The 21,379-nt window shown below is 46.5% G+C and overlaps 1 protein-coding gene and 1 long non-coding RNA gene across 3 annotated transcripts in view; both read right to left on the minus strand.

Moving 5' to 3' along the window:
- Positions 1 to 1,234, minus strand: part of NKTR (natural killer cell triggering receptor) — a 35,965-nt gene extending 34,731 nt beyond the window's left edge. For both annotated transcript variants that reach the window (XM_053981458.1, XM_053981451.1), the window contains exon 1: positions 1,164 to 1,234. In XM_053981458.1, the coding sequence (XP_053837433.1) occupies positions 1,164 to 1,221 (58 nt within the window). In that variant the 5' untranslated portion in view covers positions 1,222 to 1,234. The remainder of the gene's footprint in view (positions 1 to 1,163) is intronic.
- A 17,496-nt stretch (positions 1,235 to 18,730) lies between these two features.
- On the minus strand, positions 18,731 to 20,665 carry LOC128810905 (uncharacterized). The gene is made up of 2 exons (XR_008438173.1): positions 19,342 to 20,665; positions 18,731 to 19,257 (listed from the first exon to the last, which is right to left on the minus strand). It is a non-coding gene; the product is annotated as an uncharacterized LOC128810905 (long non-coding RNA).
- Positions 20,666 to 21,379: the final 714 nt, after the last annotated feature.

A 21,379-nucleotide genomic window follows, 5' to 3' on the forward strand; every position in this document is an offset into this window, starting at 1 on the left:
CATTCCTAAGTGGAAACCCACCCAACCTGAAACAGCTCTAGTTGTCTCATTCCATAGCAAATTTCACCTGAAATTAAAGCAACAGAACGTGTTAAAACTCCATTTACATCATCACTTATCTCCTCACTGGAAGTATTCAGAAACCACAGTGCCAATCAAAATAACTCAGAGAGGAGTTACAACAACAACAGATTTATAGATATGCTCTATCAGGTCTCTGAAGTTCGAACAGAACCTCTCTTCTGAAACTGCGGTGAAAACAAAACGCTAAGAAGGGTTTCAGTTGCATCTGAACAAGGCTGAAATTTGGAATCTCTGAGATATAAGCTCTTAATTCAAAGGTTTTCAGAGAAACATTGAAGCAGAAAATGAAAGCGAAAGCCTAATGAAGCCATCACATACATTCATTTTTCTAGAGACAAGTGGCAGCAAGATAAAGCACGGAGTATGTGTGAGACAACTAATATGCATTGATAAATGCTTGTTCAAAGAGACGGGTGAGAAAAATCTCCACTCCCATCTTTACAGAGAGGGGGGAAAACACAAGAGGGAACCAAGCTGCTGTTCAGCATTAAAACTCACAGCCTACAGCTTCTGGGCATTACACTTGTATAGGGACAATATGAGTTAAAAGATGGATTTATTTTAATTACTGGGGTTTTTTTAACAGGCCAGCTGGTGAGGTGTTCTGTGCTTCCTATGGTTGAATGCCCAGTTCTTCCTTAACATTCAGAAGATGCATTTTGAGCAGGACAAGGAAAGATTTAGCCCAGATGACCTCCTAAGTTCCTTCCCAGTTTTAATTCCTGTATCATTAAATATACTTATAGGAGTAAATATCCAGTCTCCTCACAGCCTGCCCCGATTTTCCACAGTTTACAGAAGTGCTATAACAAAGATATAATAGAAACGGTAGAATACATCACCGGACGGCTTTTTACCTTCAGAACAGCGTTTATCAACCCTGCCGAACCTTTATATCCACGTGTGGAAACAAAAATCGATCTCAAGGGGGAATGAGGAGCACCCAGAACCCCAGAAAACATCCGAAGTTATTAAAAAGTAACTCAGAAATAACACATCAATGGCCAAACTCGCTGCCAGCGGCTTGGGCCCATTATGCAAGCAAAAACGTGATTTAAAAGCCCCAAACACAGCCTTACCTGGCTCCCTGTTGATCTCTATCTCGAAGAAGCACTGGGGCCGGTCCTGCACCCCCATGGCCGCCCCTCGGCCTCGCCACCTGGACACAAAGCAGAGAAGGAGCCCCCGCGGTCCCTCCCTCCGTCCGTCCCTCCCTCCTCACCCAGGGGTTCAATTACAGCGGGGCGGCTCCGCCTCAGCCCCGACCCCGGCGGCGGGGGAAACTCGCTCTGAGGGGAAGCGGTTCCTGCCGCGAACACGCAGCCGGGCTCGGCGCCGTCAGCGCGGCCCACCCCCCTCCTTCCAGCCGCTTCCCAGCCCGCCCCATCGCTCCCTTCCCCCGGGGGTTTTACCTGGCGGCTCCGGCGCTTTGTCCCCTCACGGCGCGGCCCCCGCGGCCCCCGCTGCCGCCCCGCCCCGCCGCCAGGCGGCGCCGCCGCCCCCCGCCGCCATTACCCGCCCGGCCTCAATGGCCGCGCCAGGCCACGCCCCCTGCCCGCCCTGCCCGCCGCGCTTTCCCGCCCTCTGCGTGAGGGGCCCGCGGGGGCGGTGCCGTGAGGGACGGCGTGAGCGGCCTCCCCCGTGCCGCGTTTGAAATGAGGAATGTTTAAATATTAATAATAATAATAATAATAATAGTGTGAAAAATAAATCCGGCTCTTAACACATGCTTTGCCGCGGTGGGCGGGAAAGGGAGTGGCGCCATGAGGGGAAGGGGGCTCCGCTCCCTGCTAGACATGGCGTGACCGAGCTTCCTCGTTGCCGCGTTTAAAACGACGAATGTTAAAAAAATTAAAAAACCCAACTCTTAACTCGTGCTTTCCCCCTATGGGAAGTGTAATTGCCTATAAGTGGTGGGCTGTGAGTTTGAATCCTGGAAATAGCGGCTCGATTCCCTCCGGTGTTTTCCTCTCTGTACAAACGGGAGTGGGAATTTGCTTGCCCAGCTCTTTGAACGCGGCTCGGGGAGGAGGAAGGAAGGCTTTACAGAATACATAACGAGAATAAATAGCATCATAAATAACCTTTGCGGAATAAATACAGTGAATTAATAACAGAATAAATAACCTTTACAGACTTAACTGCCATGGTGGGGGTATCTCGCTGCCCTGACCCCTCACCCTTATGCCTGTGCTGAGGGACCCCCCAAGTTCTTTCACCCCACGTGTCTAAGACAACTCTCCATGAAAGAAAAAGATTTTTGCGAGTATAAATAAGCCCTCAGAAGATTATGGATGGAAAATGTTTGCTGCAATGAATTCCTGATTCCCCCTCAGGATGAGAACGTGGCTGCTGCCAACCCAGGATCATCCTGCCTCCTGCTCTGCCTCAGTCTTAAAAACTCAAAAAAATTTAAACCAAATACATTTTAATGATTGCAGCAGGCCAGAGGTTATTTATTTTGCCTTGCAGATGTTGGACCGTGCTGGAGTGCGGAAATGGCAACAAAAAATTGAAGCATCAAACTGTTTAGGAAGGAGAATTAAATCAGTAAATCCTCAGCCTAATGCATCCTTCAGGCAAAGTTGCTTCACACCAAGGATATCCAGAAGATTAAAACACTTTGGTTTATTAATTTAATTTATATGAATACTCTTGTAACAGTACCTGTAGTAATTCCAGAAAGAAGTTTTGTTTCTTTCTAAGCAGGAAGGACACTTAGTCCTCACACTCAGAAAGCAAATTATTTCCAATGTTTCCCAAAAGTTGTACAAACCAGAACTCTGCAGTAATTTTACCTGGCAGCAGTATCTGCAATTATGTCCTTGTCTGAGGAGAAATTCAGAGGTTTTAGATGAAAAAAAAAAAAACCAAAAAAAAAAAAAAAAAAAAAACCAAAAAAACCCACTGAGAATAAAGTAGCAGTGCTGAAATCACAGGATGTTTTAGCAGTTGGGAATGCAGCAAAGTGGGATTGTTCTAGGTGTAATTTATCTATAGTTTAATGGTTGCTGTCACGATAGTGTTTGAGGATCTCTTGAAGTTTTAACAGCCAGATTCTGTCATTCTTTATTAGGTCTAATAATATATGATTGTGCAAGTGGTCCCTCAGGAATCCTGTCACTGGAGTTGTCACGCTGGTTTGCAGGGTAAGCTGTCAAAAAATGTGGAAAAAAAAAAAAAAAAAAAAAAGGAGCAAGTCTGGTCCTCAATTATTTGACTGTGAAATGCTCTTATAAAGCAGAAGGGTGTTATTTGCCTCACTTTTCCATGGGAGCTGAGAAACAAAGCTACTGAGAGGTTGATTTGCAGGAAGTCTGCAGGAATTCCTTGCCAGAATTAAAATTTGAAACCACATCTCCTTGATTTCCTTAATCTTCAAATAGATTATTGATTCTCTTTCACCTGCAGTTTCTTGCTTTTCTGTCCTCATAAATGAACTTGCTAGAGGCAGATGAGCAAATAAATAAGCAGAAAGTCTCAAAAAAGGCATGAAAATGTGCTGCTTGCTCATGATGAAAATAGCAAAGATTGTGAGCAATAAAAAAAAAAAAAAAAAGAAGTTGATTCCAAGCCCTGATTATTTTAATAAAAAACCAAATTGGAAAGAAGTTCTGATCGCTTGGGAGATAAGCTCCTAAGATCATGTCTAGGACTGGAGCTGATAAATATGCAGCTTGGTGGAAGAAAGAGATACCCAAAAGAAGAGTTTCCGAAGCACATCTGAAGCTGATCTTTTGAAAGAAGAAACACTGAGTTACAAATTAAGATTTTCTTTTTCCCTCGTGCTCCTCTCTGGGAGCTGCTGCAGATGCTGCTCTGGTCACATCCTGTGTCCATTGAAAGCAGTGACAAAGTCCCCTTTGATGGCAGTGGCTCTGGGTGCAGGCTGTGTGAGGGGCATCACACTCAGCACGGTTATGAATAATTGCTTCTGTGTCATTCTCATTTTTGATAAGCCATAAGTTTGTGAAACACCCTCCTTTTATAGGCTAGAATTTTCCTGGTTATTTTCCAGTCCAAGACAGAAGTTCTGTGTGCACTGAGATCTGCAGATCCAACTTTATCCTACCTTTTGAGATTTCTTGGTGGTACAATTCATGCCTAAGAATGCATGTTGACAAATCTTGGCTGGAAGCTGCATTCTTTCCTGAGACAGAGCCCTCTTGGTCTGCAAGGTTGAAAAGTAGGAGGCTGCAAAGCTACAGAGCCTGCGGTCACTTTGGGGTAAAACTGCTCGAATGGGGCACAGACTTTAATTTCCAAACAGTCTTTGATTGCCTTAATGACTATGAGTCTCCATGTGGCCATGAAAGCTTGAACTAAGCAGCTTTTGTTTAGGTATTTGTTGAGGCTTTTCCTTATCTTTTTTTTTGCAAATCCCATGCCTGGAACCTGAGACTGCAATGGGAAACGAGGTTTTTTTTCTGAGCAATGAGTTATTGGTAGAGGGCCTAGTGCCTGAAAAACCTCTGCTCTACTCCTTGGTGCTGAGTATTTTCCTACCTAGTTTGGTACTCAAGGAGGAGAAGGAATTTCCAACAAAGCTTTTCATTATCTGGGTCATTTGAGTTCAGGGGCTGGAGCTCAGAATACTTTGGTGAGACAAATTCATGGCTGCTTGTTCAAAATCTCACTCTTCACTGCTCCATGCAGATTTTGCTCCAGGAGGGATGCAAAGAGTTGACACCAGGAGAAGAACTGTCTCAGAGCTGTTCACGGGGGTCACTGAGGTTTTGAGCATTGAAAGATAAAAAAAGAGCCGGAAAATTCTACATTTAAATTTTAAAGAACTTGTTACTGAAGAACAGACGAGCACCTGGAGTGTTTCCTTCAGTCAGTCAGTCATGCAAAGCCATTTCTTTGGTATTTGTTACAAAAAGTAAATATTGCAATCCAGAATAATTTAAAAGGGGCTTTAATTACGCCAGGCCTCAGTGCTGAGCACACACAAAATTAAAAGTGAAAGGCTGGTAGGCAGTTTATCTGTTGAACAAATGGAAACAGCAAAAAGGGGCTTCATTAAAAAATCCCCAGGTCAGCATTTGAGTATGGAGAGCTAAAGGGGAGGAAATAGCACATCTCAAGCAAAACCTTTATCCCAGGACTTTTTCTGGGAAGGAGCACTGATGTGGGGACACACTTGGACAGGGTACAGGGCTATCTGTAACCTCAGACATCCCAACGCTGCCTGTGGTTCTCTTCACTCAGGCTTCCCTTTGCCCTGGGATTTCCTGTGAACCCACTCAATACCTGAACCACTAACACACTTCCTGAAGGATTACTGAGCATCCCCCCATCCTGCCCTGGAGCTTTAGGAGTGTTTCCATCCCTGGCACGAGTAGGTGGCCCCATCTGCTATCCAGGCAGTAAACAGAATTTGTTAATGACTGCCCCAGCGTGATAGAAATATCAGCAAGTCATTAATCCATTATGTGTGAATTGCTTAATGGGGCAGGGAATATTCCTGTGCTTGTGGCTTCTTCAGGCCTTGAAACCCACATTTCATCCAAGCTGCTGCAGGGTGATCTCTACCTCCACAACCTTCCTGTCTGCCAACATGCTTATTTGCTCCCCTGCCTGCATTAGTATGAGTTCTCCCCAAATAATTTTACAAAAACATCTCCATTTTTAAAATATTCTACTGTGTGTAGATAAAGGGGTTGATGCTTTTATATCTCCTTAACTAATAAATGCCTGATGTGTGGGTCGGTGTCTTGGGAATGTCTCAAGATCACACTTGGCCTGATCCCAACCCCAAAGTGATTTTTTTTTTTTTCATTTACTTCAGGGTGTTATAATTCAGAATTATGAAAAAAATTCCCACCCTGATGTCTTGCTAGCACTGAAAACTATTCTTTATGCAAAGGCAGAAATGTATTCCCTCATATCAGACACGATTTACCCACTCAGTAACACTCAAACTAGGTCAAAAACAAGAGGTTCGTTTCTACAGCGTATAATTAACCAGTGAATTTGGGAGATTGTGGAGGTTAACGATGCCATGTCTGGTTCTGCATGTGGAGTCTTACGTGGAAAGCCAGTAAGTGGGACACGCTGCAGAACAGCAGCACAAGGGAGTTTTTACCCTTTCCAATAAAATTAGACTGTTTGTGCTACTGTGTTCTTGCCATATCCCATCTGTCTCCCTGCGCCTCTTGTCTCTCGTATTGAATCCTGAGCTCTCGGAGTGGGTGACAACGGAGAGCTTTTGGTAGGGACTTTGACAACCTCTATCGGTCTGCTGTCGGGAAAAGGGATAAGGCAATTTTGCCTAAAAGCCTGCTCTTGTTCAGAAGTGACACCAAGGCAGAGATTAGAAATAAAAAATGGTACTGAGCAAGTAGGAAAAGAAAATTCATGTGTATTGCTGGAGGCAACCACACAACCCTGTAAGATGCTGTAATATCCCCAGGATCACTCCGATTGGAACTAATATTTAATTAATACCTTTTTGAGGGGAACATGGCACGATGATTCCTCTCCCCTAGATTTTTCCTTTTATTTTTTCCCCTTAAGTTTAATTTACCTTTTTGCCTTTGCATTATTAAAGACGTGTAAATCCAGCTCGATATTCTCACCCAGCACCATCTGAGAACACTCTGTTATGCAGCTTGAAGCACTTGAATCTGAGTCAGCTCAGGTGCTTCAGAGCTTGTTAGCTTTAGCTCAGACAGCTTCTGCAGCCCAGTGCCAGCGCCATGGCTCGCAGGAGGGATTGTTAATTAGCTGAGATGCAAATATAGGCAGAGATTCGGGGCCCTGCCTGTGCTGGGGACCATTAAAGCAGCTCTGCAGAGCGGCAGAGATTCATCACTTTGCTGTGCTGAGCCAGAGGTGACTTCACGGAGTGCTGGTGGGACACCTTGTCACTGCTGTCCCAAACTTCCTGCTCCAGGGGTGTGACATGTAGCACAGAGAGGCTGGAGCTGGCTCCAAGCAGAACCAGCTGAGCTCTGCATCGCTCCGAGACCCAAATTGGCTCCGGAACAAGTGCAGCTCCATTTGTATGCACTGCTGGTCCTGAACCATTTGATCATATGGAAACCACGCTGACTCCACACAAAGCCATGTTGGGGATGGATAAATCCATACAGCTGCCAGGGCTTTAAAAATAAAGAATTCAGGGCACAGCGCGAAGGGAACTGGGTGAAATGTAGTGGCCCCTGTGAGCTGGGAGGTCAAACTAATTGATACAGTGCTTTGTTCTGGTGTTAAATCAGTGAATCTGCAGCTGAGGCTCCAGAGCAGAGTGATAATAACAGCAAGAGCAGTGCCAGGAAGGAAAAGCCGAGCAGTTGGCAGAGCCACAGCTGCAGCGAGCTGGGGAATTCACAGAGGATCTGAGTAGGCAAAAGGGAGCAGCTCCCTGCTCTTGAACCTGAGGAATGAACAGAGAAACCTGGTAACAGGTGAGGGCACAGAAAAATTCAGGTCAGCAGGTCAAGGGAGGTGATTCTGCCCCTCTACTCTGTCTTCATGAGACCCCACCTGGGGGTGCCCTGTCCAGCTCTGGAGTCCTCAGTGCAAGACAGACATGGATCTGCTAAAGCTGGTCCAGAGGAGGCCATGGAGATGCTCCAAGGGCTGGAACACCTCTTGTCTGGAGCCAGGCTGAGAGAGCTGGGGGTGTTCACCTGGAGAAGAGAAGAGTCTGGGGACGTGTCAGAGCCCCTTTCAGTCCCTAAAGGGGCTCCAGGAGAGCTGGAGAAGGAATTTGTCACTCCTGGAGTGACAGCAGTAGGGGGAATGGCTTCAAACTGAGAGAGGGCAGGGTTAGGTGGGATATTGGGAATAAATTCTTCCCTGTGAGGGTGGTGAGGCCCTGGCACAGGGTGCCCAGAGAAGCTGTAGCTGCCCCTGGATCCCTGGAAGTGTCCAAGGCCAGGATGGACAGGGCTTGGAGCAGCCTGGGATAGTGGGAGGTGTCCCTGCCCATGGCAGGAGATTTGGAAGATGATGATCTTTCAGATCCCTTCCTTCCCAAATAATTCTGTGATTCTATGACCCTGTGAAATTCTGGCTTGTGGGCACAGGCAGGATGGATTCCTGCAGGGAGTTCTGGCAAAGAAGGGGGCGGTTTCTATCGGGGGAATGAAGGATTGCCAGAAGTCCTGGACTGGCACAGTGCCTTTAGAGAACAGCAGTAATAAAACACTCGGTGCCTCCTGGTAGCAGTGCTGGTAAAACCCATCCAGATGAATATTGATGTTGATATAAATAAAGCTCTATGCAATTACAATCAGCTAAGGTTATGAAGATATTAGATTTCCGGATTGAACAATTAAATGCAGTATGTGCACTTATGGATAGAGCAGGTTGGAAGAAGGGAAGGATTTATATTGTCTTCTGAAACATTCAGCACTGGCCACTGTCAGAGACAGGAAACTGCATCGATCTGTTTGGGAATGACAATTTCTCTTTCCTGCAGCAGCAGCAAAATATCTGTGCTGGGAGTTCAGTGCCTCACTTAATTTGATACTAAAAGATATCTTGGTGGACAGAGATATATAAAACTCTGGCATGATGTAGTGAAAATCTTATTTATGCCTCTGCATAGCAAGGTTTTGCCTTATGGTAAAACAGGAGCCTAAAGTAAAACCTGAATTCAAACATGTAAATAAAATGTGAATCAGGAAGCAGCCAAACTCCAGCCTGCTTACTTCCAGTGCATGCCAAAACTTCCCTCCCAGCACGAGAAATTAGGATTGGCTGTGTGAGAAACCACATGGCCAAGATCATCTTTTGCAGGTGTCATGTAGGTGAGATATCCTGTACCTGCAGCTTGGATGTCCTAATCAAATCATGTGTTGTTGGTCAAAGACAAATAAATGTTGCTTTTGATGGAGGATTATGGATCAGGGAAATAATTTCCCTGACATTCTGCATCACCCTGTTAGATTTAGTCCCGGTGCTCAAATCTGCCTAGTGTTTGTCCAGGGGATCTGCCTGGCCTTTGGGACAGTAATAATGAATAACTAAGCCTTTTACCATCACAATAATAATGAAGCTTTAATGGTGAATTAAGGAACAGAATGAGGGAAAATCCAGCCATGAAGCTGTTGCTGCCAGTTGGTATCTAACTAGACAGTCAGATGTGGAAGTGTTAATGGAGGTGGGTAAATGAAGGAGTGATAAAATCACACAATGTCTTTGAACATAAATCAGGATCAATACAAGAGTGGCTGCACAGATTCAGCCTCAGATTCTGAGGCAAGAAACAGCTGTAAACCTACACATAGGTTTGTATGTAAACCCCATGGAACTGGGGGTTCCAGGGAAAAGGAGGCTCAGAGATGCTTTTGATCTCTACAATTCCCTGATGGGAGGGTGCAGCCAGTTGGAGTTTGATGACTTCGCCCAGGGAACAGTGACAGAAGGAGAGGAAATGGCCTCAAGTTGCACCAGGGCAAGTTTAGATTGGATATTAGGGAAGATTTCTTCATTTGAAGGGTAGTCAGGCATTGGAAGTAGGACAGTCACCATTCCTGGAAGGATTTAAAAGATGTGTAGATGTAGCACTTAGAGACATGGTTTAGTGGTGGCCTTGGCAGTGTTAATGGTTAATTTTGATTTCAGAAGACCTTAGCAACCTAAACAGTTCTGTGATTCCATTCTGTGACTCTTTCTGCCTAGGCTGTTAGATCCTGGCTACGCTAGAAAGTCTTTCTCCCACATTCTGTAAAGTGCTGGCCACTTCAGTGCTGCTGACCAACATCCGCAGAGCTGACCAAACTGAAACCCACAGAATAGAAAAAGGTTTTGAGTATCATTTCTTACCCAAACACTGGATGCACCTGGGTCTAGCTAGAACATATGAGCCAAGGAAAATAATTGGAAAACTTCCTTAAAGGGTATTTAATCAAATCTCCATGGCCACGTTTTCTCCTGCATCCCTGCTGGCACTGACAAGTAAGGTGTGGCTGAAACTCTTCTGGTGCTATAAATGGGAGTAATGTGTCCCTTAATTCTGAGGTGAAAACAATTCATTTCTTGAAGTAAAACTGTGTCTCTGCCTTAATTTTTCTCCTGTTTTCCTGCCAGAGCACCACATCAATCATTTTCCTTCTCTAAAGTCAACCTCAGCCATTGACTTGTCTCAAACAATTGTAGGATGAACCCGCTGTCAGAACCACCTTCTGCTGCTTGGCCTGACTGAGCTGCCACTGACCCCTGGCAGGAACTCACTCACACCCTCTCTACACCTTTTATTTGCTGTTCTACTTACAGGGAAACGAAGAGGAAAACCATAAAAATAACGAGCATGTAAACAACTCTGCCGGGGAGCAGACAGCTCCGAGGAAGAGCCGTGAAAAATCACACAGAGCAGAGAAAGTCTCTGGAGATAAATGGGACTATTTAGGGCAGCCAGACAGTAATTGCAGCATTTGCAAAAGTCAGCATGAATATGCCACATTATTCCCAGCAAACATCATGTTTGAGGGACACAGCTCATTTTCTGTTCCTGAGGCCGGTGATTTTCTTTTGGTTTGTTCTCTCCCTAATGGAGCAGACTTTCTGAATAATTTTCCCGTTGCTTTGGTGTCTCCCTTGCAGTTTTATGGGCTGTTACCAGCACTGGTGGTACCTGATGTGTGAAAACTGAGACAAGTTAATTTGGATTAAATGTAACTGGAATGCTGTAGTGCCACGGTTGGATAAGCTTTGTCCTAGAAGGGAGGTTTCTGGGAGAAACAATATTTGTGAGCAAAGGCATCATTTGCTGAGAGCAGTGAAATGTGGGCTCTTGGGAGGAAAATTGAGAAAACAACATTGAAACCACCTGTAAGGCTGAGCCTGCCTCCCTGACTTCTGGGATTTGTGCAAATGCGAGCACACTGTCATTTTCTACATCCTTCCCTGCTTAATACCCACCAAATATTTGTGCTGCAGGCTGCAAGAGATTGCTCAGGAAGCAGCTCTAGATCAGGCTGCAATGAGGTCTTAAAGGACGTGGCAGCAAGATGGGAAAGTTTCTGGCCCTGGCACAGGTTGTCCATGGAAGCTGTGGCTGCTCCACCCCTGGGAGTGTCCAAGGTCGGGTTGGACGGGGCTTGGAGCAGCCTGGGAAGATGTCCCTGCCATGGCACAGTTTCTCTTATCTCCAGATGCTCATCCCCCAAGTCCAACCCCAAAGGATCATAAACCCGAATTAAAGCCTCTAAGAATTTTAAAGCAAAGACAGCTGGGATGCTTTAAAAACAAAAAAAATGTTTGCAGGGATTCATATTTTTGTTCTAATCTCCTGTTATGATACCTACAAAGTACCTTCGCTGTGGAAAGGATTTTCCTTGGTTTCTCATTATCCCAGAATTTTGAACCTTAAAACCTCATATTTTACATATTGTAGTAAAATACTTCCCTGAAAGTGCTCAAAAAATGGGTGGATGTGGCACTTGGGGACATGGTTTGCTGGTTAATGGTAGGACTTGACGATCTTAGAGATCTTTTCCAATCGAAATGATTCAGTGAATCCATGAGACATCTCAAAGGTTGCATCCCTGTGGACAGGGACATGAAGCAGGGGTGGAGGGAGCAGTAATTCCACTGCTCCTCTCTCTTGGGATGAGCAGGGTGTGCTATTTCAGTAGTGTCACTCACTGCAGGTGCCACAGTTCCTCCTGTCATCTGGATTCATTAAGCAGCAGCATTTTAGAGGGGCTGTGAGCTCCGGTGCTCCTGGGTGCTGCTTCCAGACCTCAATTCCCCCTCTAATTATCCCTGGCCACTTTTGATAAGCTTTTTTAAAATGTTCACCTCTCCAGTGCTGTGTATTCAGCATGAAGGTGCTCCAGCAGGGTGTGTTTGTGTGGTGGATGATGTTGTTACTCTAAATCACTAATTCTAAGAATCCCCAGGGGGGGAAAAAAGGTTCTTTGAACATTATAAAACTGCATATTTGCCTACTGCTAATCAGTCAAACATAACCTGCAGTCTGAATCTTCTTGGAGACTGGGAAGAATAAAAATACCCTGAGAGCAGGTGGGGAAGGGTTAACAAAGGAAACTCAGGCTGTGAAATTGAAGAATTCCTTCTGGCTTGGAGAAAGCAAGAGCACTCATCAAGCACAGAGGCTCTTTATCTGGTGTCTGACAGTGCCACAGGGGACAGGAGATGCTGCAAAGCAAGGTCGGTGCTGCCTCTCTGAAGTGATGCATTCCTACATGCTGGCACTGAGGGAAAAGCTGGACCCCCAGCCCAGCCAGGCTGGTCAGTGACACAGGCCAGGCAAAAAAAAACAAAGCTGGAAAAGGCAGAAGGATCAGCCTTGTGACCCAAGTCCTCAGATACTGAGAGCTAAAAGGGATGAGGGGATTGTTCTGTCTGACATCACTTGGGATAGGATTTTTCCACAAGTATTTCTCCACATAGTCTGTAACTTGTCGTGTAAGAGGGGGGAGTAAAAGTCAGCAACTTGTGGATGGCAGGTACATTGAAACTCTCCCTTTTTGAGTTGGGAATCAGAGGAGAAAATGAGACTGTTTTTAGGATCAAATCTTACTTTAATTATTTTATTCCTAAAGAATTAATTACATGTCCACCCCAGGGACTACATGGACACCTACAAACCAGTGAAGAAGGTCAGACACTGGTGTGGACACTTGTCTGTGGCTGTACTGTGCAGATGGTGGCATTGCTTTGGGATGCTGTTGGCATCTCCTGACTGACTCAGGCTCTGAGAGAGCCATGGACCAGCAGAAGGAAGGAGCCAGCCTGTCCTGGGGGGAGATCAGGAGCACAGTTCAGCTGCATCAACAGGAGCCCTGCTCTCAGGTCAGAGGATGAACCCTGACCTTTATTTACAGGTAGAGATACTGTCAATTAGCTTATTTGTGGGGCAGAAAAATGGCTGAGCTTTTAAACCATGTCCTGTCAGTGCTTTCAGCTGCCACAGCACCTCCTGAGGAGGAGGAAGAGCAGCAGTGATGGAAGAGCTGTCATAACATTTATTCTGAATGACCTGTTAGTTCCCAAGAAACACCAAAGCTCTCCAGTATGAAGCAGTTGACAATTTTTAAAGCCCGAAGGTGCTGTGAATTACAGGAGGAAAGGGAACAGAGAGAGGGAGGCTCTGTTTTAGGGAGCACAAAGCTGCAAACAGCTCCCTCACAGTTCCAGTCGGCTGGAGAGGCTCCTGGCCTATGTCTGGTCTTAAATGTTAATGCAGCGTGACAAGAGGATGTACAGGGAGAGAGGAGACCTCATCAGAGCCTTGCATGCACCACTGAGCTCTACAGCCTCCTCTCTTCCCTGGGATTGTGGCTGCCTGTGCTGGGGACAGCTCTGACAAGGTTCAGCCATGGCCTTGGGTCCTTCTGCTGAGCTCTGAGTGTGTGGAGGGACCTGCCTGGGGTCTCTTTCCTGTGTTTCAGGAGCTGCACTGAAGCTCATTCCCTTGCCTGAGGGATGCTGAGGTCTCTCTGTGCCCTGCCTTGTGCCTTGCTGATCCTGACCTGCTCCTGGCTTCCTGGACCTGCCTCCATGCTGTGCATTTGTCTGGCATCTGCTGGACTCTTGGCCACTCTCACTGGACCTGCTGTGCTCCCTTGCCCAGGTGCTGTGGGACCAAGGCCATGCTGGGAGGCTCTCAGGGGTTGTCACCTGCATTTCCATTCCCCTCCAGGTCACTGCCCCACCTGAGTGCTCTGGCTCTGTCCTGCCCTGGCCTGCACTCTCAGGATTAGGTCTCTGCCTTGCTCACAGGATTGTCCCCTTCATTCTCAGCCACAGTCCCAGATGAATGAAGTGACTGCCAACATCTTTCATAAAATCTGAGAGTGGCCTGGGCTGGAAGGGATCGTCCAGTTCCACCCCCTGCCATGGCAGGGACACTTTCCACTATCCCAGGGTGCTCCAAGCCTGTCCAGCCTGGCCTTGGGCACTTCCAGGGATCCAGAACAGGCACAGCTTCTCTGGGCACCCTGTGCCAGGGCCTCAGCACCCTCAGAGCCAAGAATTCCTTCCCAATATCCCATCCATCCCTGCCCTCTGGCAGTGGGAAGCCCCCTTGTCCTGTCACTCCAGGCTCTTGTCCCAAGTCCCTCTCCAGCTCTCTTGGAGCCCCTTTAGCTACTGGGAATTGCTTTAAGGTCTCCCTGGAGCCTTCAGTTCTCCAAGTCTCTCAGCCTGACTCTAGAGCAGAAGTGCCCCAGCCCTCAGAACATCTTTGTGGTCCTTTGAGAGGGGACAGCAGGGGACAGAAGCCCTGACACTTCCTTGAAGGGGACAGAAGCCCTGCCACATCACTGCCCCATCTGTGATCCCAGCAGAGCAAAGCCTGTTGGGAGCATCCACAGAGCTTTGCACCCCAACCTGGTGTCCCCTGGACACCCTGGGGTGAATCTGGCCTCGGAGGGACGGTATCTGTGCACCAAGCATTTCACACCTGCTTCTCCAAAGCGGGACCTTTGTAACACGTGGGGACAAACAGGGATGGGAAAGGAGGTGACTGTCACAGCCCTGAGTGCACCAACAGGTTCTGCAGCCCCTTCCCTGCCCCTCCCAGGCTCTTCTGTAGCTGCAGGTGCTCGGGGTCAGCTGGTGCAGGGCAGCTGGAACGTGGGATCAGGCTGCTGTGGAAACCCGAGAATTCCTGCTTGGAGTTTTTGCCCATGAACCTTGTGAAAAACGCTAATCACTTGTTTTTTTGTTTTTTTTTTTTTTTTTTTTTTTAATCTTAAAAGTTTATTAGTAATAAAATAGTTATGAAAAAAATAGTAATAAAATTGGAGTAATAAAAATTTGGACAGTGAGGATTAGGACACTATGAGACAATAAAAAGCAAAGAATTACGGACGTTTTTACTGGATGTTTTTGGGCACTGAGCTGCCAAAATCATGCCTTGGGAACAAAGGAATAACCCCTAAAAGCAACAGCCTGTTGGATATTCATATATCTCATACATGGTGCATAAAGTCCTTGCAAATTAAGAATTTTTCTGGTTTTTGTCAACTTCTTCCCCTTAATCCTGGTGGTTCCATGAAGATGGAGAGAAGGTGGAAGAATGTTTGTCTTTTCTGGTAAGGAGACTGTAACTCTTTGTGTGTCCTGTCGCTGTTATCTCTGTGCAAAGAGTTTCATTATTATCTTATCCCTTTTCTTGAGCTAGGAAAAAATATCTTACATCGTAGAGTTTCTATTTTAACATTATGTTATAACCTAAAACTATATTTAACACACTACTTAAGAGAATTAATATAATTCTAACATTACACATATAACATTCATTGTAATATTTACGAAAAGTCAATCATAAAATATGCATTTTTTCACAAACCTGCAGCCCTGGGCTTGAGAGCTCTGTTTCAGCACCATGCCTTGCCCCTGGTCCTTGCCTGAGCCGGGCTGCAGATCTGGCTCTGCCTGCCCTGCTTTGCCAAGCAGCTCTTCCTGGCAGAGGGAAGTAGGAAATAATAGAATAAAATCAAAGCTTATTCCCATTCTGGTCACTTATGTATTACAGTGGTGGGATTATTTGCCGGTATAAACATGTAATTGATTATTAATTCCCTTTCCAGAGGCATCGTGCCCTCTAGTCCCCGTTTCACATGGACTGCAAATGGACACAGAGTGAAGCCTCGGTGATGGGGCTGAATTTAGCAGACAGAAAGCACATCTGGTTTATTGCTTATGCTGTCCAGGCTTTTAAAAGTCAAAGTACTCGGGGCTCCCTGCTGATAAAAATATTCCGAGCTGCTGCTTGACTCCGGAGTGAACGTAACGTGAAACCTCCTCAAAGCTCAGAACACTCTCACCTCCTCCTGAACTGCTCCTTTGGTTGCACCGCCTGCCCCGGGGCTCCGAGCACGGAGCTGGCAGAGCTCACACGGAGGAGTGGGTGAATCTCCTCTTTTTTTCTGCCTTCATTCTCTGATCTGCCCTCACCAAAACCATCGTGCCAGAGCGGGACAGGGATGAGCAGCAGGGTGTCAGAAGACTTCAAGCCCGTTGTGTCAGTTGTAGCACCTGTAAAACCTGGGCAGAAAGTGAAAAGCTGCTGGGAGCTGCTTTCTTTGTCCTTGGAGCGTGAGCCAAGGAGTGGAAGAGGAAACCCAGAGGCTCCGGGTTTGCTCAGCGTTCATGGGACAGGGACAGCAGGAGCAATGGAAATTATCTGTATGTAAGCCATGATAACATGGCAAAGACACGAGAACTCAGGGTAAATTCATCATTAAAAAAAAAACCAACCAAAAAAAACCCCAAAAACAAACAAACAAACAAACAAACAAAAAAAACCAAACAAAAAAAACACCCAAAAAAAACCCAAAAAACCAAACAAAAAACCAAACCCAAACAACAAACACAGAAATAAGGTCAGCGTGGATTTGCATATTTCAATATTAATACAGGGGAAGAAGAGATGTCTCCTCATGCTGTGGGCAGATGAACCTTAGAACTCCTTGCCAGAGGTTGTGAATGGAGAAAGCTTTCCTGGCTTAAAAAGGAAATTAAGTCGGGACTTTAGAGAGTCCTGCTGAGCATTACCAAGTAGAAAAACCACATAAGGTTCACAGAATTCTCTGGGATGAAAGTAGTTGGAAGCTCTAGTTCATGTGGGAAATATCACTTATCTTTTCTTTGACATGTGCTTCTAGATACTTTTGAAAACTACTTACACATTCCATCGGAATCAGTATCCTGTGCCTTTTTATATATTAACAAGAAACTATTAACATGAATATTAAAAAGCAGAATAATTATTCAGTGATTCTTCCCATTTTAAGTTTTAAACAAACCCTATATCCTGAACACATTTAAGCAAGCCACAATTGCATTTCTTAAAGGCATGGATGCATTCAGTTCAGGGAGAGCAGTCAGACAAATAAACCTCCCACGTGCTCATCAAATGCTCACAAGACTGAGGATTTGAATTACAAAATATGACATGTTCTTCTGCAATAATGTACAGCAAATAAAAGGATTTACCTCCTGCTAAAGTATTAAATCAGTTGTTCTAGAGGTTAAGAAATCTGGTTCCCAAATTCTTAGGAAATGGAAATTTAAGGCTTTATGTCCTAAGTTACTCCATCATGGTTATTTTGGGAAGAAATGACTTGAGCATTGTGATGTGATTTGGAGACTGTCATTCCTGTGTGAATGTCGAGCTCAGCCAGGGTCTTACACTGATGTGTTGGTGACACAAAATGTTTAATGACATCTCTGGTGACATCCTGTCACCCTTCTGACAGTGTGAGACAGAAATGTGCCTGAAGGTGCTGAGCTACCTGGTCTTGCCAGCCACTGTCACAGGAGTGAATGATCCACTCTTGTGGGTAAGACATCAAACCTCCACTCAGAAAGTGACTGATAGCTCCTCCTGCACCTTTTCATGGAGGCCCTGCTTCCTGGACAGGTGTAAAATTGAGTGTGCTGAGGTTTTAATCTTACACTCCTCCCCCACTTTGCAATGTTTTGTGTTCCCTGGTTGCATATCTAAGGTCACAGAATCCCAGAATAGTTTGGGTTGGAAGGGACACTAAAGCTCATCCCATTCCACCCCCTTCCATGGGCAGGAACACCTTCCACTGTCCCAGGCTGCTCCAAGCCCTGTCCAGCCTGGTCTTGGATACTTCCAGGGATCCAGAGGCAGCCACAGCTTCCCTGGGCACCCTGTGCCAGGGCCTTCCACCCTCACAGGGAAGAATTTCTTCCCAATATCCCATCTAAACCTTCAGATACACAGCAGTGGTTTAACTCCACTACTCAGACACCCACAAGGTGCATCCACATAACCATAAATAAACATTTGTGAAAGGCGTAAAGCCTGCCAGAGCTTTGTCTGTCAGACCAGGGTGTACCTTTCCTTTCAGGCAGAGCTGTGTGCTATCACTTGAGTAATTCACAATTATTTACCTTGGAACCAGCACTGTGGCCTTTTAAACCCAGGATTAGTGTCCAGCCCTCCTGCTCACTCAGGAAGTGGTGGTGAAGACATTTGAGCTCTAACAAGCCATTCTGTCTATTTTAACACAACCACCAAATGCCAACTTGTGTTCATCCAGAGAGCTGTCAAGGGTTTTGCATGTCAGTGTGTTCTCTTCTGGTTTAATTTAAATTTTTTAGGGAAAGTTATAGTATTTGACATGCTCTGTTCTTTCCCAGTCATGGCTAGGATCATTAAATCCTAAAAAAAAAAATCCCAAAGGCAAGCAATCTAATAAACCAGTCTTTAGTTCTGAGGCTGGCAAGATAATTCAAACAGGAGGTCAGTCAAAAAATCACACTCTCCTGAGTGCTGTGGGGAGCTGAGTAGATGAGTGCCCTGCCTCTTTTTAACCCCCATGCCATGGCAAGAAGTGAATTTGCATTTAATACAGCCTAAAAACCCATTCAGTGAAATAACTGCAAGGTATTTTCACAGCAAGGCCCTACTCATGTTGGCTGGCACTTCCCCAGCTCCCTGGGGACTTAGAGAATAATGCCTGAGTTTGTGTGATCCCCTTGGCTGGGCTGCCTGACCCTGCATGTGCCATTTCTAAAGTGTGCTGACCCTACTCCATAGCACCCTGAGGAAGGAAACCTTCAAATATATTCCTATTTTATATGCATAAACCATGCTGCCATTTCAGAATGTGCCCTGGGTTCAGTTGTTTTGTGGTTTTCTTGTTTGTTTGTTGTGTTTAACACAGAAAAATTCTCCCAACACTCCAGTATTTAGGTTTATTTTTATGCCTTTTGCCCCAAATACTCAGTCCATGCTTTTCTCTACAGTTTTTTTTTCTTTGACATAAGGATTTTCTGCTTAAAAATGGAACCAAAGATTGGCTTCAAATTCCCTGGCAAAGCTTCTCATGTGGGGTACAGATTGTGTCAGCTTATCTGGCTCAAGCCTGTCTGCATGTAAACTTATTTTCTTTGGAACTTCAGTGGTGCTCTGTGCCTCATTGTTCACATTCTTACAGCTGAGGTTGTGGCAAAGGAAAAATCAGCTTTTTGTTTCTCTCCTGCGCCACTGGGTAGATCATTGCTGGTGTGTAGATGAAAATATTTTTTTTTCCTTATAAATGTTTAGACTCTGCAATCAAACTGGAAATGTTCAAAGCCAGGCTGGACAGGGCTTGGAGCAACCTGGGCTAGTGGGATGTGTTCAAAGCAGCAACCCTCAGCAGGGATGGTCAGACTGTGAAGCAAGGCAGACCTGCAGCAGTGGGATGTGCTCGTGGGGAGTGGAAGCTGTCAGAGGAACAGCAGAACACCAGTGGTTACTCACTGCACGTGGTGCTGAGCAGGGCTGCTACTGCTTAGAGACAGCAACACCTCAGATAGCAGCTCCACATCATGGTTTTTGAGTTCAGAGCTCCCTTGTTCAGGAATGATTTCTTGTTTACTCTTTTTATTCTGCTGTTTTTTTTTCAGATGAATGTCCTGTGAGAGCAGTCTGTGTTGTGCTACTGTTGCAACACCTGCAATGCGAAACACAGAATGGTTTGGGTTTGGGAAGATTATTAAAGGTTATCCAGTCCCACCCCTGTTGGAACCATGGTTACTGAGAATTTCAGACTTTCTGTGCTGACAGGCACTGACCCCCGAGAGAACACTGCATTGACCTGAGGCTGTAAAGACTTCCAAAATTGAATGATAAAACTGAGATTATAAGTGTATAGTTTGAATAGAAGTGTGTAATATCACATAGTAGAAAACTTAAAGGTTTTAGAATATAATAATATATATAAAGCAGATAAAAATTTTAGGACAGAGACTAATCCTTCTTATTCACCTTCTTCTTCATCGGTTTAGGTGGTATTAGATAAAATCCACATTACAAGCCATGGGTAATTAGTTGTTAGGTTAAAAGTAAAAATAATTTAAGTGTCATTTCTTAATTAGACAGTTTATCTTTAAAAAAACCTTGCAGAGAAAGAGATAAGACTCCATTTTTAGTTTGTCAGAGTGAAGTGCTGTAGAACTCATAGTCTGTGAGATTGTAACATAGATAAAAACTAATAAACATCTAAGTCCAAACAAAAAATACCGTCTTGGGTATTTAATCCCAACCCTGCACCCATCCCTATTCCCACACTACATCCTCATCTCCAGCCTCATCCCCATCCCTACACCCTGTCCCCATTCCCATTTTCATCCCCAACCCCATTCCTGATAGGGAAGATGTGTGCTGATGTCTTTACAAGCAATTCCATGGGTGAGGGGATGGTTGTGAACGGCTTTGAAATGGGGCTCAATATCTCAATATTATAAACTTCAAGCAGCAAATTTGTTACAGAGCCCGGGCAGTTTGACTCCTGACACAGCCAAATGGGGCCGCACGAGCCTGAGTTCCTAAACTTTGGGGGTAAATAACGTGTTCAAGGGGGGATGTGAGGCAGGCGGGTCGGGAAGGCTGCACCTTCCCGGTACCTCGGCCAGCGGGGGAAGGAAGAGGGCAACGAGCGGCCGGGAGTTTGGGATAAAGGGAGGCTGCGCCCTCCGAAACCTCGAGAGAGAAAACCCCGCGGGGATGTGCCCCAGTGGCCTCGCTCCCTTCACCCGAATAAAGCTGCAGGACTCCTCTGTCTCCTTTATGGACACTGGCTTTTCCCAGCGGGATTTCCCCACACGCCATCGCCATCCCGAGGCACCCCCAGTCCCGGTCCCATCCCCGCTCCCAGTTCCCACTCCCGTTCCCAGCTCGCTCTCCATGGTCCCATCCCGGTTCCCAGCCCGTTTCCCAGTCCCGGTCCCAGTCCTGTTCCCAGCCCGGTTCCCAGCCCGGTTCCCAGCCCCGTTCCCCAGCCCGTTTCCCAGTCCCGGTCCCAGTCCTGTTCCCAGCCCGGTTCCCAGCCCGGTTCCCAGCCCCGTTCCCCAGCCCGGTTCCCAGTCCCGGTCCCAGTCCGGTTCTCAGCCCCGTTCTCAGCCCGGTTCCCAGCCCGCTCTCCCCGGCCCCAGCCCCGTTCCCACCGCTCTCCCTGGTCCCAGTCCCGGTCCCAGCCCGCTCTCCCCGGTCCCAGCCCGTTGTCCCCGTTCCCAACCCCGTTCCCAGTTCGCTCTCCCCGTTCCCAGTCCCATTCCCATCCCGCTCTCCCCGTTCCCAGCCCCGTTCCCAGCCCGTTCTCCCCGTTCCCATCTCGCTCTCCCCGTTCCCAGCCCCGTTCCCAGCCCGCTCTCCCCGTTCCCAGTCCCGTTCCCAGCCCGCTCTCCCCGTTCCCAGTCCCATTCCCAGCCCGCTCTCCCCGTTCCCAGCCCGGTTCCCATCCCGCTCTCCCCGTTCCCAGTCCGCTCTCCCCGTTCCCAGCCCGGTTCCCATCCCGCTCTCCCCGTTCCCAGCCCGCTCTCCCCGTTCCCAGCCCGGTTCCCAGCC

Source organism: Vidua macroura, chromosome 1 (assembly GCF_024509145.1).
Source record: "Vidua macroura isolate BioBank_ID:100142 chromosome 1, ASM2450914v1, whole genome shotgun sequence".
In the NCBI taxonomy this organism is placed as follows: Eukaryota; Metazoa; Chordata; class Aves; order Passeriformes; family Viduidae; genus Vidua; species Vidua macroura.